The sequence below is a fragment of the Urocitellus parryii genome, chromosome 13 (genome assembly GCF_045843805.1).
Source record: "Urocitellus parryii isolate mUroPar1 chromosome 13, mUroPar1.hap1, whole genome shotgun sequence".
NCBI classification, from domain to species: Eukaryota; Metazoa; Chordata; class Mammalia; order Rodentia; family Sciuridae; genus Urocitellus; species Urocitellus parryii.
Genome location: NC_135543.1, coordinates 26,660,224 through 26,675,067, shown reverse-complemented (window position 1 = coordinate 26,675,067; position 14,844 = coordinate 26,660,224). Strand labels below are relative to the sequence as shown.

General features: G+C 49.1%; 1 protein-coding gene across 3 annotated transcripts in view; it reads right to left on the bottom strand.

Annotated features, from left to right (window-relative positions):
• Positions 1 to 14,480, bottom strand: part of St8sia5 (ST8 alpha-N-acetyl-neuraminide alpha-2,8-sialyltransferase 5) — a 65,578-nt gene extending 51,098 nt beyond the window's left edge. Inside the window, exon 1 of one of the 3 annotated variants that reach the window (XM_026414509.2) lies at positions 13,206 to 14,480. In XM_026414509.2, coding sequence (XP_026270294.1) covers positions 13,206 to 13,336 — 131 coding nt within the window. In that variant the 5' untranslated portion in view covers positions 13,337 to 14,480. The remainder of the gene's footprint in view (positions 1 to 13,205) is intronic. The other 2 variants (XM_026414508.2, XM_026414507.2) reach the window with 2 other exon arrangements.
• Between the last annotated feature and the right edge of the window lie 364 nt (positions 14,481 to 14,844).

The following is a 14,844-nucleotide window of genomic DNA, read 5'->3' as shown; positions in this document are numbered from 1 at the left end:
CGGCACAGCCATTTATTCAGGTTCCAGGTTCCCAAACTGGGCAGTGAGGGGATTGAGAAAAGACAAACAGACACAAAAGTAGAGAAAAAGACAGGGCCTGGTGCTTCCGCCAACCTCCAGTGGAGGAAGACTGTCCACGAGCAAGCTCAGCACATTTATTAAATCAGCTTGAACATCAAAGGGATTTTTTGTGAGAAAGTTACCCTAAAACAAACAGAACCAAGGTCAAAGGTATGAACAGCCCAATTATAGTTATCAGTTTGCACCCATAATTCTCTACTGGTCCCCCAGAGGCGGTGGGCATTTTGATCTTAGGTCATGAACTGATAAATTCTGTGGCTGGCACAGAATACCCCATTAAACAGGGCATCACCATAGCAACTGGGCAATCTCTGATCAGCACCTTCTCACTGAGAAATTCCCAAGAGAGGTATTCCCTCTGTCTCTGGGCAGTTCAAGACCCATAATTCATTTGCTGCTGCAGATAGAGGTGGGCCAGTTTCATCTTCTGGGAAGTAGGGAACTCAGCACAGCTACCTGGAGTCTGTGAGGGTCAGGTCTCCCTCCTTTTGTTGTCCATGTTCCCCCAGGTCCTGAAGAGGAGTCCAAGGGCCTCTCCACCCAGATCAAGGTGGAAGTGCTGCCAGCCGGCAGCTGCACACCTCTCCAGGGGGATTAGTGGTGTGGCTACCAGATTCCCCTTCCTCGCTGTCCTGCTCCTCACTGACTATGGGCTCATGACTTCCCTGTGAAGCTCCAGACAGTAATGCCTCCCTAAAAGAACATCAGGGGAAAGGAAGTGATTTTACTCCCCAGGTTTTCCTGGAGACATTTCATCTGGGGTAAAAGGAAAGATGTTTCAGGGTCGGTGTCCCCAGGCTGGTCCCCCATGCTGTCCACCATCAGAGGGGAAGGAGAAGACTGGCAGGGTGAGCAGCAGGCACCAGAGCAGACAAGGGCTCTGTGGACTGCAGGGGGTGGCCTCCCTGAGACCCCAGCTCCCAGCCCTGGGCCCCAGATTCTAATGAGCAGGTGGGCATCCTGGATTCTAAAACCCTGTGGTTCTGCAGGGCCCTCTGGGGTGATGTAAATACTCACAGTGCCAAAGCATGGTGGGGAAAAGGGTGCACATGGGGGCCACTCTGCCAAGAAAAGGTCCAGAGAGAAACAGAACAAGCTGCAGGCAAGCTCTGGGACTAGGTGCCACATCCAGCCTCAGAACTGTGATGGGCTAAACCTGGGCCAACCTCAAGATGCTCCTACCCCTGACACAGCCTTCTGGACCTTCACTTCCTGCCCACTCCCCTCGATGCTCATCTCCCAAGCTCACCTCCCAGTCAGACCCATGCACGTGGGCATCTGGAAAATCCATGATGTCACAACCCTTCCAGCTACTCTTTGTTAAATATATACTCAACTTTTATTTCAAGGAGGGGCTGCCCACAGGAGGCAACAGGTTGAGGAGTGGGGACAGGGGATGCCCCCACCAGCCTCCCAACTCTCCTTTAGATTCAGGCACCAAACAGCAAGCAGAGTACAGATCCCTCCCTCCCTGAGGCTGCAGAGTGATGTGGACAAAGGGGAGGGCCCACATCATTCTAACTGCTATCTTTGTCGGAGCTTCCACAAGCTCTTGTTACATGCCCTGGGGTGTGTGTGTGTGTGTGTGTGTGTGTTTGTGTGTATGCACACACGGCGCATAGATAAGTGTGTGAGATCAGTGCCCACATTCTCTCCAAGCCTGTGGAACCCAGTCCAACTGAACTTCAACCTTTTCATTCCTCATGCTGGCCTTTCCAGCTAGTTCCTCTGCTGGGTTGAATTGTGTCCCCCCTCCCCTCCCCCAGAACTGATAAGTTGAAGTCCCTCCCCAAGTACCTGTGAATTTGACCTTATTTGGAAATAAAGTCCTTGCAGGTTTGCTCAGTTAAGTAGGATGAGGTTATAGGTAGGACCTATAAGCCAATATGTCTGGGGTTCTCATAAATGGGAAAATTTGGACACAGACACATGCAAAGGGAGAAGGGCATGTAAGGCTGAAGGCAGAGATTTACCAGGCAAAGAGCAAAAGGGTTACCAGCAAACCATCAAAAGGAGGGAAGAGACACTGAACTAATTCCCTATCAGAGCCTCAGACAGAACCAACCCTGTGGGTGACATGATCTCGGACATCCAGCCTCCAGAACTATTAGTGACTTCCTGTTGTGTAAACCTTCTAATCTGTGGTGCTCGTTACAGCAGTCCTTGCAAACTAATACACCTAAAGTAGTTCCTCCAATCCTCCATGCCAAAATCTTACTCTTCTTTCCCCAGACTCCCCTAAAATCCTCAGCCTTATTCAGTGGTTCCCAACTTGGCTGGGTGGAAGACCCATGCACCCTTCAGGTCTCTGCAGAGGAGGAGAGGGCAGGGGTGGAGGATGGGATCAAGGAGGAGGGAGCTGAGTGGGCAGGACTAGAGCCCCCACACTATTTCTAGCAAAGCAGGTGAATTAGCAGGCTCCTCTGTGGCCCTAGGTCAGGTCAGAGGAGCCTCTAAGTCCCCCAACACCAGCAGCACTGAACAAGAGACTGTGTCACCCGCTTTACACCTAGAACCCAAGAAAAGTCTGTCAACTAATTTTCATTTTTTATTTGTTCTTTTTAGATACACATGACTGTATATTTTGATACATTGTACATACATGGCTTATAACTTATTCATGAGGCAGTCTGTCAACTTTCCATGGGTATTGGACGCCTGCCCCCTAGGAGCTCCTTAAGAGCAGCCTGTTTGGTCCATTTTGGAAGCCAGGGTCTAGACAGCACCATCCAATTGAAATTTTATATCAGGATCCACATATGTAATTTAAAACTGTCTGGTAGCCTCCCCATAAAAAGTTAAAACATATGTAATAAAATTTTATAGAAGGAATACATACAATATACAAATAAGTGCACGTAAACCCAGCAAAGTCCAAAGAAGGTTGATGAATTGTGGCAAAGCTAATTTCCTGGTTGTGATGTTGTACCTTTGAGGGAAATTAGGGTATTCAGGTTCTCTCTGTTATTTCTGAGTGCTGTATGTGAAACTACAATTCCCCAAAGGATTTTAAAAAGTAAAAAGAGCCAAGCATGGTGGCGCATGGTGGTATAATCCCAGCGACTCAGGAGGCTAAGGCGGGAGGATCTGAGTTCAAAGTCAGCCACATCAGCTTAGTGAGGCCCTAAGCAACTTAGTGAGACTCTCTCACACAATAAAAAGTAAAAAGGGCTGGGGATGGGGCTCGGTGGTTAAGCACCCCTGAGTTTAACCCCTAGCACCAAAAAAAAAGTAAAATTAGTTTTAATAATACATTTTATTTTATTTAATATATCCAAATTTTTATCATTTCCACCTTAAATAATTTTAAAATGAGATCTATTACATCTTTTAATGTGTGTGTTCCATCTTTGAAATCCAGTGCGTATTTTATACTTACAGCCAGCACATCCCAATTCAGACTTGCCACGTTTCCAGAACTCAGCAGCCACATGAGGCAAGTGGTCACATGAGGCAAGTGGCTCTGGTACTGGACAGGACAAGGCTGGTGCATAATGAGGGCTCAGTTTGGGCTTGCTGCGGAACTGAATGAATGGTCCAGCTCATCAACCTGAAGCAAGAGGGGTTGACGGTGGCTTACAGCACAGTGCCCCACCAGCTGAAGGACTCCAGGGAGAGGTCAGAGGTACAGAAATGTTGACTCTGCAGGCACTGCCGGCAGGAAGGACAGGAAGAAGGACAGCAACTCAGCCCGACATGTAGAAAGAGAAGATGATGGCGGAGGGCAGAGATTCTTGGTCCCTTTAAACCTTCTTGGGAGTGGCAAGGGGGTTACTTGTAGGAAATAACAACAATGAGAAGCATTGCTGCTTTGAGCTGCGGGGAAGAATGGCAGCTGGCCTGCTGGAGGAGTGAGGGAAACGATGCTTGGCTTTCCTTTGCCCAGAGAAGGCACGAGCACTACAGAGGACGTGTGATCCCAGGCTGCAGTGAACACAAGTGCATGTGATTCTCCCAATAACCCCCAGCACTTCCCATGCATGGAATTCCACACTCATCTCCTGGCTTACCTGCCTTATTTCCACCCACGCCCCCAGTCTAGAGGCTCTGGGTTCCTCCCTGAGGGAGCTGGCAAAGCCCAACCCAAGCCATTCTCCTGAAGGAACAGCCCCTGTGACCCATCACCATACCTAGAGGAGAGAGCAGCCATCTTGCCTACCCACTCAAACTGCATAGGACAAAACCGAGACCAGAAAGGCCATCTGTTGGCCACACCAAACACTGGGGTATAAAAAGAGAATTTAAAACCTTCTATACCTTCCTTCACCTGCTCCTCCAGCCTCAACACCTCCATCTGTCCTCCAGATTCTCCCCAAATCCAGTCCCTGAAACCCACCAGTTCTCCAAAGCCTCCATCAGGTTCCACCTGGCTACTGTCAACACCCTGGTCGCTGTCTCCTCTGAAAACTGCATGCCGTATAGTCTACTCCACATCACAGTGAGCTTGTTCATGTCATCTGACCTGATTTTTCCGTTTGTCCCTCTAGGTGCTCTGTAAGTGCCTCAAGGCAGGCACCTCTCCTAACAGTTCTTCAGCAGCACCCTCCCCCTCCTGCCACGAAGCTGAGCAGGTGTCTGATGAGTGTCTGTCAGTTGTTGGGGAAAAGCTTTGTTTATATCCATTCACTCAACAGTGAATTTCTGGTACTGTGCTAAGTCCTGAGAACTCAAGGATGAATAAGACATCTTTTATGTCTTATAAGAGTCTTCCAAACTATATGGCCCTTATGAGTTATTTGTCCTCTCCCCTTGAATATTAAATGAGGAATTAAATGAATCTATTTAACAGGTCTATGGTGAGGATTAAATGAAATAATCCTTCTCTCTCCTTGGTCTATATCCAAAGGACTTAAAAATAGCATACTACAGGGACACAGCCACATCAATGTTTATAGCAGCACAATTCACAATAGCTAAACTGTGGAGCCAACCTAGATGAATGCATAAAGAAAATATGTGGCATATATACAGAATGGAATATTACTTAGCAATAAAAGAGAATATTTGCAGGTAAATGGATGGAGTTAGAGAAGATAATGCTAAGTGAAGTTAGCCAATCCCAAAAAACCAAATCCATAATGTTTTCTCTGATATAAGGAGGCTGAGTCATAGTGGGATAGGGAGAGGGCGCATGGGAGGAATAGAGGAACTCTAGATAGGGCAGAGGGGTTGGAGGGGAAGGGAGGGGGCATGGGGTTAGAAATGATTGTGGAACATGGTGATCATTATTATCCAAAGTACATGTATGAAGACAGGAATTGGTGTGAATATATTTTGTGTACAACCAGAGATATGAAAAATTGTGCTCTATATGTGTAATAAGAATTGCAATGCATTCCACTGTCATATATAAATAAAATAATGAAATAATCCTCACTTAGAATTATCTGCTTAGGTTAGAGCCTGACCCCTGAACCCTAATATTATTACGTGATGAATTCTCCACCTGTAAGATAGCCCCTAGAATCATGGGTAGGGCTAAGAGCTAAATTGGGAAAGTATTAGATGAGAAGCAAATGGACTTAGGTAAGTCAAAGAGAAACTAAATCCTCTAAAGGGGTAAAATTTTCCTGAAAAGAACAAGTGTCAAAAAATAAAGAACTAGGGCTGGGGTTGTAGCCCAATGGTAAAGCGCTTGCCTAGCATGCATGAGGTACTGCGTTCGATTCCCAGCACTGCACATAAATAACTAAAATAAATGTCCATTGACAACTAAAAAATATTTTTTTAAATTAAAATAAAATACATAACTAGCCAGGCTCAGTGGCACATACCTGCAATCCCAGCAGCTCTGGAGGCTGAGGCAGGACGATCTGGAGTTCAAAGCCAGCCTCAGCAACAGCAAGGCACTAAGCAACTCAGTGAGACCCCATCTCTAAATAAAATACAAAATAGGGCTGGGGATGTGACCCAGTGGTCAAGTGCCCCTGAGTTCACTCCCTGGTACTAAAGAAAAAAAAATCCAGAAGTGATAGGGGATCACTGTGTACCTGAGGGGCACTGGGAACAGGACAGGAAACTATCACCCCTCCTCTAGTGCAGGGTGGGGCAGAGTAGGTCAGGGTAGGCCTAGAGGGTGTCCAGCAAGGGCAAGGATGTGACATTCACGGAGGCCTTCAAGTCTCAGGCTCATCAAGTGGGTTGACAACTGCGAACAGGGCTTCCCTAAGGTTTGCTCCTGGGTCCCTTAGGAAGGTCACTCTCTTTCCAGCCCTGCAGCAGTGCTCCCCAGCAACCTGCCCTGTGCAGCAAGACTATGAAGTTCTGCTGGCAGCACAGCTCACAGCCCAGGCTGTCGTCCGCTCCCTTCTCCTTCCTAGGGCGCCCTCCCCATTAGAGCCACACTCTGGATGATAGAGCCCCTAACCCCTCTTTCCCATGGTCCCAATCTCTGGGGGTTCTGCCTATTTCTCAGGACAGCAGAAAAGCAGGCTTTGTCCCCTGGGTGTGGGGAGAGCTGGCTCTGAGATGAGAGCCTTCGAATATACACATGAAGGTGGCCCAAAGTCAGGCTGTCCTTTCTCTTGACCCAGTTTCAAACCCTCAAGTCTCAGGTCTGCACCAGCCACATGCAGACAGGCCAGGTCTGCACCCTCAGGGTGCAGGAGGAGGAGGGCTGGCGGGGCAGACAGAGCATAGGATTGTCCTCTGTCCTTGGAGTAGGAGAAAACAGGCCCAGCCCATCTGCTGTCCCCTGAGCCATCACATAGCAAAAGGACAGTACTAAGCAGGGCGTGCCAAGTGCAGCCAGTACGGGTGCTAGGAATTCAGAGGAGGGCAAGAACACTGTGGGCTGGGAACGGAAAGGGGAAGGATCTGGACTGAAAGGCAGCCAGGAAGGAACAGCAGGGACAGACACGGCATGGGTAAGAGCACAGAGTAAGGACAGACGTCGTGGGTGGAAAAGACCCTTGTGTGAGGAAATGCTCCACTTCAGGGTGGGCTTCAGACCCAGGCCGACCAAGGGGGTGAGATTTTTATTTGGGGTGGGGTGGGGAACACAGATATTCAAGGGTTTCCATTTCAGACAAAATGGCAGAATAAAGAGCCCTCTGTAGCAGGTGCTGTGATGTGCCCCACACCCACTGCATGGGGTGAAGGACTTCTTCCTTGCCTGCCAGGGATGCCATGAGCTGAGCCCCCTCTTGGAGCTGCCTCAGAAGAGAAGAACCCCCTTGCCCCTTACCCAGTGACTGATCGCCCCAACTCCGGGCATGACTGAAGGACCAACCCTTCTCCAGGGCTGCCTCTGGGGCTGGCTGAGGATTTCTCTGGAACTATATTACCATTCAAGCTCTCCCAATTGCAGTCTTTCCTACCCCTTTCTCAGGTATTGATCTCAAGAGCACTTCTTTTAATAAGCATTTTGCATTCTAAACTCTGGCTCAGAATCTACTTTCTAGGGAACTAAATGTGCGACATCCTCCCACTACAAAACACTAAAACAACAATTAAAAACATCTTTAAAATGTCTTCTTAAATGGATGGATAATCTGGCAAGGAAAGAAGTAGTAGAGTGTTAAAGTCAGACGCTGCCCTAGTGACATCAGCCATTGCTAGAGATTTGTGCTTCCACTGCAAGGGCCACAGGGCCTACCCAACGTGGAGGACTGCAATAAAAACCTCCTCCTAAAGTCAGGAAAATGCAAGCAATCCAAAGGCAAAAAGAGAGAAAAAGCAAGATATATAAAAACAAAACAAAACATAAAAATATGAGAAATAAATCCTTAGTCAACAATAATCATTAAAAAAAACTAAATATATAAATTTTGAGGTTAAAAAAAAAACACAAAGATTGTCACACTCAATATAAAAATTGTAACTATGGGGCTGGGGATGTGGCTCAAGCGGTAGCGTGCTCGCCTGGCATGCGTGCGGCCCGGGTTCGATCCTCAGCACCACATACCAACAAAGATGTTGTGTCCACCGAGAACTAAAAAAACAAATATTAAAAATTCTCTCTCTCTCACTCTCTTTCTCTCTCTCCTCTCTCACTCTCTCTTTAAAAAAAAAAAAAAAAAAATTGTAACTATGGCTGGGCACGGTGATGCATGCCTGAAATCCTAGTGGCTCAGGAGGGTAAGACAGGAGGATGGAAAGTTCAAAGCCATCCTCAGCAAAAGTGAGGCTCTAAGCAACTCAGCAACTCAAAACAAAATAGGGCTGGGGATGAGGCTCAGTGGTTGAATGCCCCTGAGTTCAATCCCTAGTACCAAAAAAAGAAAAACAATGTAACTATGTATTGGTAGCAAGAGACAAAATAAAAGACACAAATGTTGAAAACGGCAAATCAGCATCATTATCTTATTGTAATAGCTTTGAGTTAATAAAATCACAAAAGAAATAAAAAACACAAAGTACCTGGAAATTTTTGACCTATAAATATTTCTAAATTTATAGGTTAAAAAAATAAATCAAGACACAAATTGAAAAATACTTGGAATTAAAGATAATGAAAATACCTCTGGTCATAACTATGTAACCTTAAACAAATTACTTAACCTTCCTGTGCCTTAGTTTTCCCATCTACAAAATGAGCATGGTACTAGAATCTATTCCATGTTGTTAAAGAAATTCAGTGAATTACAAGTAACAATAAACGTTGTTGAGAATATGGGGGGGAAAGCACACTCATACATTGCTGGTGGGACTGAAAATTGGTGCAACCACCAAGGGTGGTACGGAGATACCACCCTTCTGCTTTCCATCTCCATGAATCTGACAATTCTAGCTACTTCCCATAAGTGAAATGGCACCATGTTTATCCTGATTTATTTCACTAAGCACAATTCCTCGAGGTTCATCCATCTTGAAACCTGTGTCCAAATTTCCTTTTTTTTTAAAGACTGAATAATATTCCATTGCACTCTTTAAATAAAGTAGAAGTTTTTTAATGAAGTAGAATAAAAAATAATAGAGCACACTTCTTGTAAATAAGGCCAAGTATTTCCTACTACTGTGCATCACAATCATGAAAGTTCAGAAAACATTGATTTTGATGGTTGGCAACTCCACAGTTTACATTGCTAGCTGGGTCTTTCCTACCTGCAGCTCTGAGCTCATTTCTAAAGAGCTCCACGTGGCCAGGCTTCTGGTGTTTGAGCAGATTCAGACCCAGACTTGCAATTCTCTTTCCTCCAGATGTGCCTCTTTTCCCACAGTCCTACTGGTCCTTCGTAACCTGGCCCTGCCTGCTTTACCTGCCCCACCAACACAGTCCTAACTTTGTTATGCAGAACACTCAGGTTTTCCTAGTTCTCTTCAATTCCTGCTTAAACTGGGTTCGTCCACTTCCTCCCATCTCCACCTAAGCCTGTGGACCATTTCTCTTCAAGACCTCCTTCAAAGGCTTCTGTGAACCATGAAGCACACTGATTCACTTCGGCTCCCTCCTCTTCCTCTGGTTCACTCCTCCAGGTTGCTTCACATTCCACTTTCAAACCTTTCTGTCTTCTCAATAGCTTACCAAACCCCACCTCCCAAACCAGGGACCAAGGACCCTGTCTGTCTCAGTGTCCACTGTATCCTAAGCACCTGGGCTGGTGCTCAGTATAAGTAAGTCCTCATTAAGTATTTCTTCAATCAAGCAAGGACAAGGAAGCCAAGAGCATCAAGAGCATTCACGTCTTTGTTCCATGCCTTTTCCTCCAAGATACCAACCACAACCCCCTTCTTTCTCACTTTCAGACCAAGATGGATCCCCCAGGTCACAACTGCTCACAGTGAGTCTCTCTGAAGCCCAGGAGAGGCCAAAGGTCCAAGGAAATAAATGCACATTGACTTACATCCCCCCACTTCCTTCTGTAGCAATCTGTCTGGCACCAACCCTGCCATCTCTGTGCCCCTGAGGTCTTTGTGAGGTGGTATGACACCAGTTCAGTGGAGAAGTGAAGAATGGCAGCCTTCAGGAAACCCCATATGCTAACGTGGACTCAATCCTTGTATCGAATTGACTTCTTTCTTGACATGGTGTTTTAATAATACTTTCCAGCCTCCTTCCCTCTCTACCCCTTCCTGTAAAAAGCCCAGATAAGCTTCCATCTTTGTGGCTTTTATTATGACACCACCTTGTTCAAGGACCATACATGGCTCCCTATGGCCTAATGAACCAAGTCAAGCTCTCCTTCTTGGTCTTCAAAGCACTTCACTAAAGCCACTGACCACTGGTACGAGCTGCTTGCTTCTTCCCTACATTCCCCCGTACACCACTGGATCCATCTCTTCAATATGTCTCTTCTGTCCACACGTGCACACACACACTCCTCGCCCATCTCAATCATTTATCCATCATCCATATTTATTGAGGGCTTACTTGCTACACACACGTGTGGAGCTCAAAGCTGGGAAGAAGACACTGAATCCCTACTTTATGGAGCTTCTGGTGGAAAGCAGGGTTTCTCAACCTCAGCACTACTCACATTTGAATCTGGATAATTCTTTGTTTGGGGGGCAGACCATGCATTGGAGGATGTTTGTAGTGCCTCTGGCTTCTTCCCACAGGATGCCAATGGCACTCTCCTCTCTCACATGTGACAATCTAAAAAAAATGCCTCTGCCCATTAAGAATTGCCCACAATCTAGAATCCCTGGTATGGAGCAGGAGAAGCTTGCTACAGGTCTCTCTGGGAACCTGCTAAAGAGGCATTCACAACATCATACCCCAGGTTATCTGCTCCAGAAACCCAGGAATTTGCATCTCAATGGCCTCCAGGTGGTCTCAGTGCTGGCCTCTGTTTGGGGAACACTGATGGGATGTTTCCAACAGGAGACACACTCATGTTCACATAAGCCAGCTCATTACAATGATGGTGCATACAGAAAACTAGATAGGTAAGCAAGTGCTATGGATGCAACTCATGTGGCAGCCACAGTCTAACTAGTGGTCCTGGCAGCTCACTGACAGACTAACCAGGGATAGAGCCAGTAGAGGGGTGCAGGTCGGGTCAGGTGTGGGAGAGATGAGGGGATACACCACACCTGCATCTCTACACCTCTACTCCTGCTCTCTTTAGTTCTAGATATGCTTGCCCCCCCCCCGCCTCCCCTTATCTAACCCTTCCTTCAAGACCCACTCATGTTGCGCCTCCTCCAGGCAGTCTTTCAAGTATTCCAGTCCACTAGGCTCTCTCTTCTCATTTACTTCCTATCTCATTTGTGCTACTATGTTTCCCCAAATAGACTTCAAAGCCCGTGAGCACCAGCACAGCATCATCTATCTCCTTCTCTACTGTCCCCAGGACTCCCTTCCAAGGATCAGGGCACATAGACATTGTGCTTGCTTGGCCGGATTAAACTGAGTGTCAGGAGTGAGGCCTGCAAGGTGGCATTATGCAATGTAGGGGGTCAGGGTCTCTGAGGGAGAGCGGATGGGAAGCAACTGGAGTATCTTCTGGGCTCTGGGCAGCCGGCCCATCCACCTAAGATCAGGCAGGGCCTGCCATAGCAAGCAGGTAATTCAGTTGGCATTTGCCCTGGCACTGATACTTGGCCCTATTGACCAGGCAGAAGGAATCACAGCAGCCCCAGCAATTCCACTGAGGTACCAGTAGGGGGCAGGAACCCAGAGCTGCCCTACTGAAGAGAAAGTACCAAGAGAGCAGCAGGCAAAGGGCCTGCAGGGTCCCAGGCAGCTGATTCAGGGACCCAGCTGTTGGTGCATGGTGTCATCTCAGGGAATAACAGGAACCAAAATAGGAGGCAGGCCCTGTCAGATCCAACAAGCCAGGAAACTCTGAAAATGTTCTTTAAAGCCATGGGGGCCACAGAGAAGAGCACATGAGCTGCTGTCCCCCAGGGAAGAAGCCTCTCTGGGATGGTAGCAGTGACTAGCTGGAACCAAAGGTTTGGGAGAAGTCACCACAGGCTCCTCAGTTCTAGGAGTGGTTACAAAGAGGGGAAACAGCCTGACTGCCTAGTTTTCCCACTGGGAGTGAGACCACCAGCAGCAACCTTAGCCCTCCCATCCTCATGCACAGCCACAATTGGGAGCACAAATGACTGATGTAGGCCCCAAAGTGGTGGAAAGAAAAAACTAAACCATTCCATTATTTGGAAGTTTCAAGAAGATGGGATGCTTATAAGCCAGAGAGACATTTTGTTTCCTATCTGTTTGGGGGTAGAGTGGTGAGAGCAGAGAGACACAGGAGACAGAGGAGGATGAAAGGGGAAGGGGCTTCCCACCACCAAAGGCTCTGGTATAGGAGCATTCTAGGACAACCCTCCCCCCAACCTCCCCCAGCCCCCAGCCAGGCAGAGAACTGCAGCAGCCTTTCCTCTAAGTCAATGGAGCCACAGAGGGAGGGAGCTGGCATTTTGGTGTTATCTTTCCCACAAGGAATGGGGCTGTCCCCACACAGAATGGGGTGTTTCTGAGCAACACCTCCTACTGCCCTTTCTCTTTGTGGAGTTAAACCCAAGGATGGGGGTAGGATGGGGAAAGTCCATCTTTTCCGACCTTTGGCCCTAAGGATGGGAGAGAATTCTCTCCTTCAGAAGGGATCAGGCTGGGAGTTTCACAGAACCAGTGGCTATGGAATTGTAAGAATTCACTACCCCTGTGCATTGCCACAGTCCACTAACACCGCTACCTAGTTCGATGCTCCTGGGGGAGAAAATATGCTTTTTATGCCTCAGGGGCCCGTACAAAAAATTCAGAACTCACCAGGTTGAAAAAAAAAAAAAATTCTACCTGACTTTAAGTCCTTTCCCTTCGGGCTCCAATCAAATGGCCATGGAACTGTAGGTTTGGGGAACGCCCGGATCTGATCCCCGTCGCCGTTTCGGGCATTCTAAAGGATTTATTGCCAGTTTAGCTGCTTGGAATTCCAAACTGCACCCCATTTTTTAACAGCGGAATAAAGTTGTAGCCCTCCCCGGCTCCCCCTAAACACACACACACACACACACACACACACACACACACACAACCAGCGCTGAGCAGGCGCTCTTCTGGCCGCTGAGATGCGCTTCGCAGCGCCATGACCCAAGCCTAAATCAACGGCACCTGGGACTAGGTGCAGATCCCAGGGTCACTCGCCCCGGGGATGCTGAGACCACAGCATCAGCCACCTAGGGGCTCGCCCGTGAGCCTCGTGCATCCCACCCCGTGTCCCGGACTTTCTTACCTCTTGATGTAGTTCCTGCCATACAGGATCTGCTGCAGCAAGGTCACCAAGGCGAAGGCGCAGATGAAGATGAAGAGCAAAGTTCGGTTCCCCAACAAATCCCGGTTGGCTGAGGGGTCTGCGTAGCGCATCCTGGTCGCGGGGCGCCGCGGGCGCGGGGTGCGGGGAGGCCCGGCAATCACGCTCTGGGTTCTGAGACCCCGGCGGCGCGCGGCCGAACCGGCGTCTCACAGCGTGGTCCGGCGGGCGGAGGACTTCGCAGGGCAAAGTTTCCGGCTGGAGCAGCCCGAGCAGGGGGCATCTGAATGTCTCCGGCGCCGCAGCGGCAACAGGACAGGGCCGCCCGCGAGAAGCTCGGCCGCAGCCCCAGGCCTTCCCTCCGCTGTCTTTTACCTCCGGGAGCGGGTGCCCGGCAGCTGCTGATTTCCCCACGGAGGGGCGACGGCAGGTGCCCAGAGCCGGGGGCGGCCCCTCCCGCTGAGGTGATGGCCAATGGGGATCGGGCTGGGCACAGTCCGCCCGTGCGCTCCAACGCGCGGTTTACCGCCCCCTCCGGCTGGGCTCAGATCGCGGTCGCCCAGAGCTTGGGGCTCACCTAGGATGGCCACGTCTGATCCCTCGGCCCTAAGCGAGGAAGCGCAAAGGTTGGCCTTCAGTTCTGGGGATGGGAATGGGAACCAAAACACTCCTGGAGTCAGACTAATGACAGGCGGGCCGTGAAGAGGGGGAGGGGATGGAGCGGAAAACGCCGAGTTGGAATCGTAGAATTGAAAAGAGGGCAGAATGGGGAAGCCGAGGCTGCGGAGCTGGGCTTGCTGGAGAGGATCATTTGCATGCGGCGCGCAGGGTACTGAGTCACCGCCGTGAACGCGTCCTCGCACGCTCCTGGAGACTGCTCGGGAGAAAGCGGAGCAAGGTCAGCCGGGCAGCCCTTCAAGGACGGCGCGCGCTGCTCCTGCATGCTAATGGCCTGTGGGGCTGCCTGCCCGCGCCCCCGGCGTCCGACAGGGCAGAAATTCAGGGGCAGCCCGCTTCTGGTGCAGGCCTCTTTCTCCTCCCCAACTTCAGTTCCTGGGGTTCGTCAAAGACTCTGTTGTCACCAAGACACTGAAACCTTGTCTTCTCCTTAACCACGGGTAAACCTAAGGTCAGGCAACCGGCCGCCTTCGGGGAGCCACGGTCCCCAAAAGCTTTGTAAGCCACTATGTCCGGAAGCACGGAATGCTTCAAAGTATAAGCAGGGGCGGGGGGGAATAATCACAGAAATAAAATGTGAACTTCCTACCTCTGCAGAAATCCTTACCTCGAAAAGTGTACCCCCAGCCATGCTCCTGACCCAGCACGCCAGGCGACCGCGCTGCTATCTGGACACTGCAGTCCCTGGTCACGTGCCGGCCGCGTTCACCACCAGTCCCAGTCAGGATGATTCTAGGGAGCCCCTTTGGTGGACCCACAGACACCGAGAGATTCTGGAATCAGGCCGGGAATTCTACTTGGAACTTGAATAAAACTCAAATCTCAGAGAGAAAAAGAACTTTGGTGGAAAGTACTCAGACTCCCACATCCCTGGTCGTGACATTTAGTAGTTTTCTTTTTGAGCTGGAAAGACCCAGGAATGCACGGTAAATCCTCATGAACT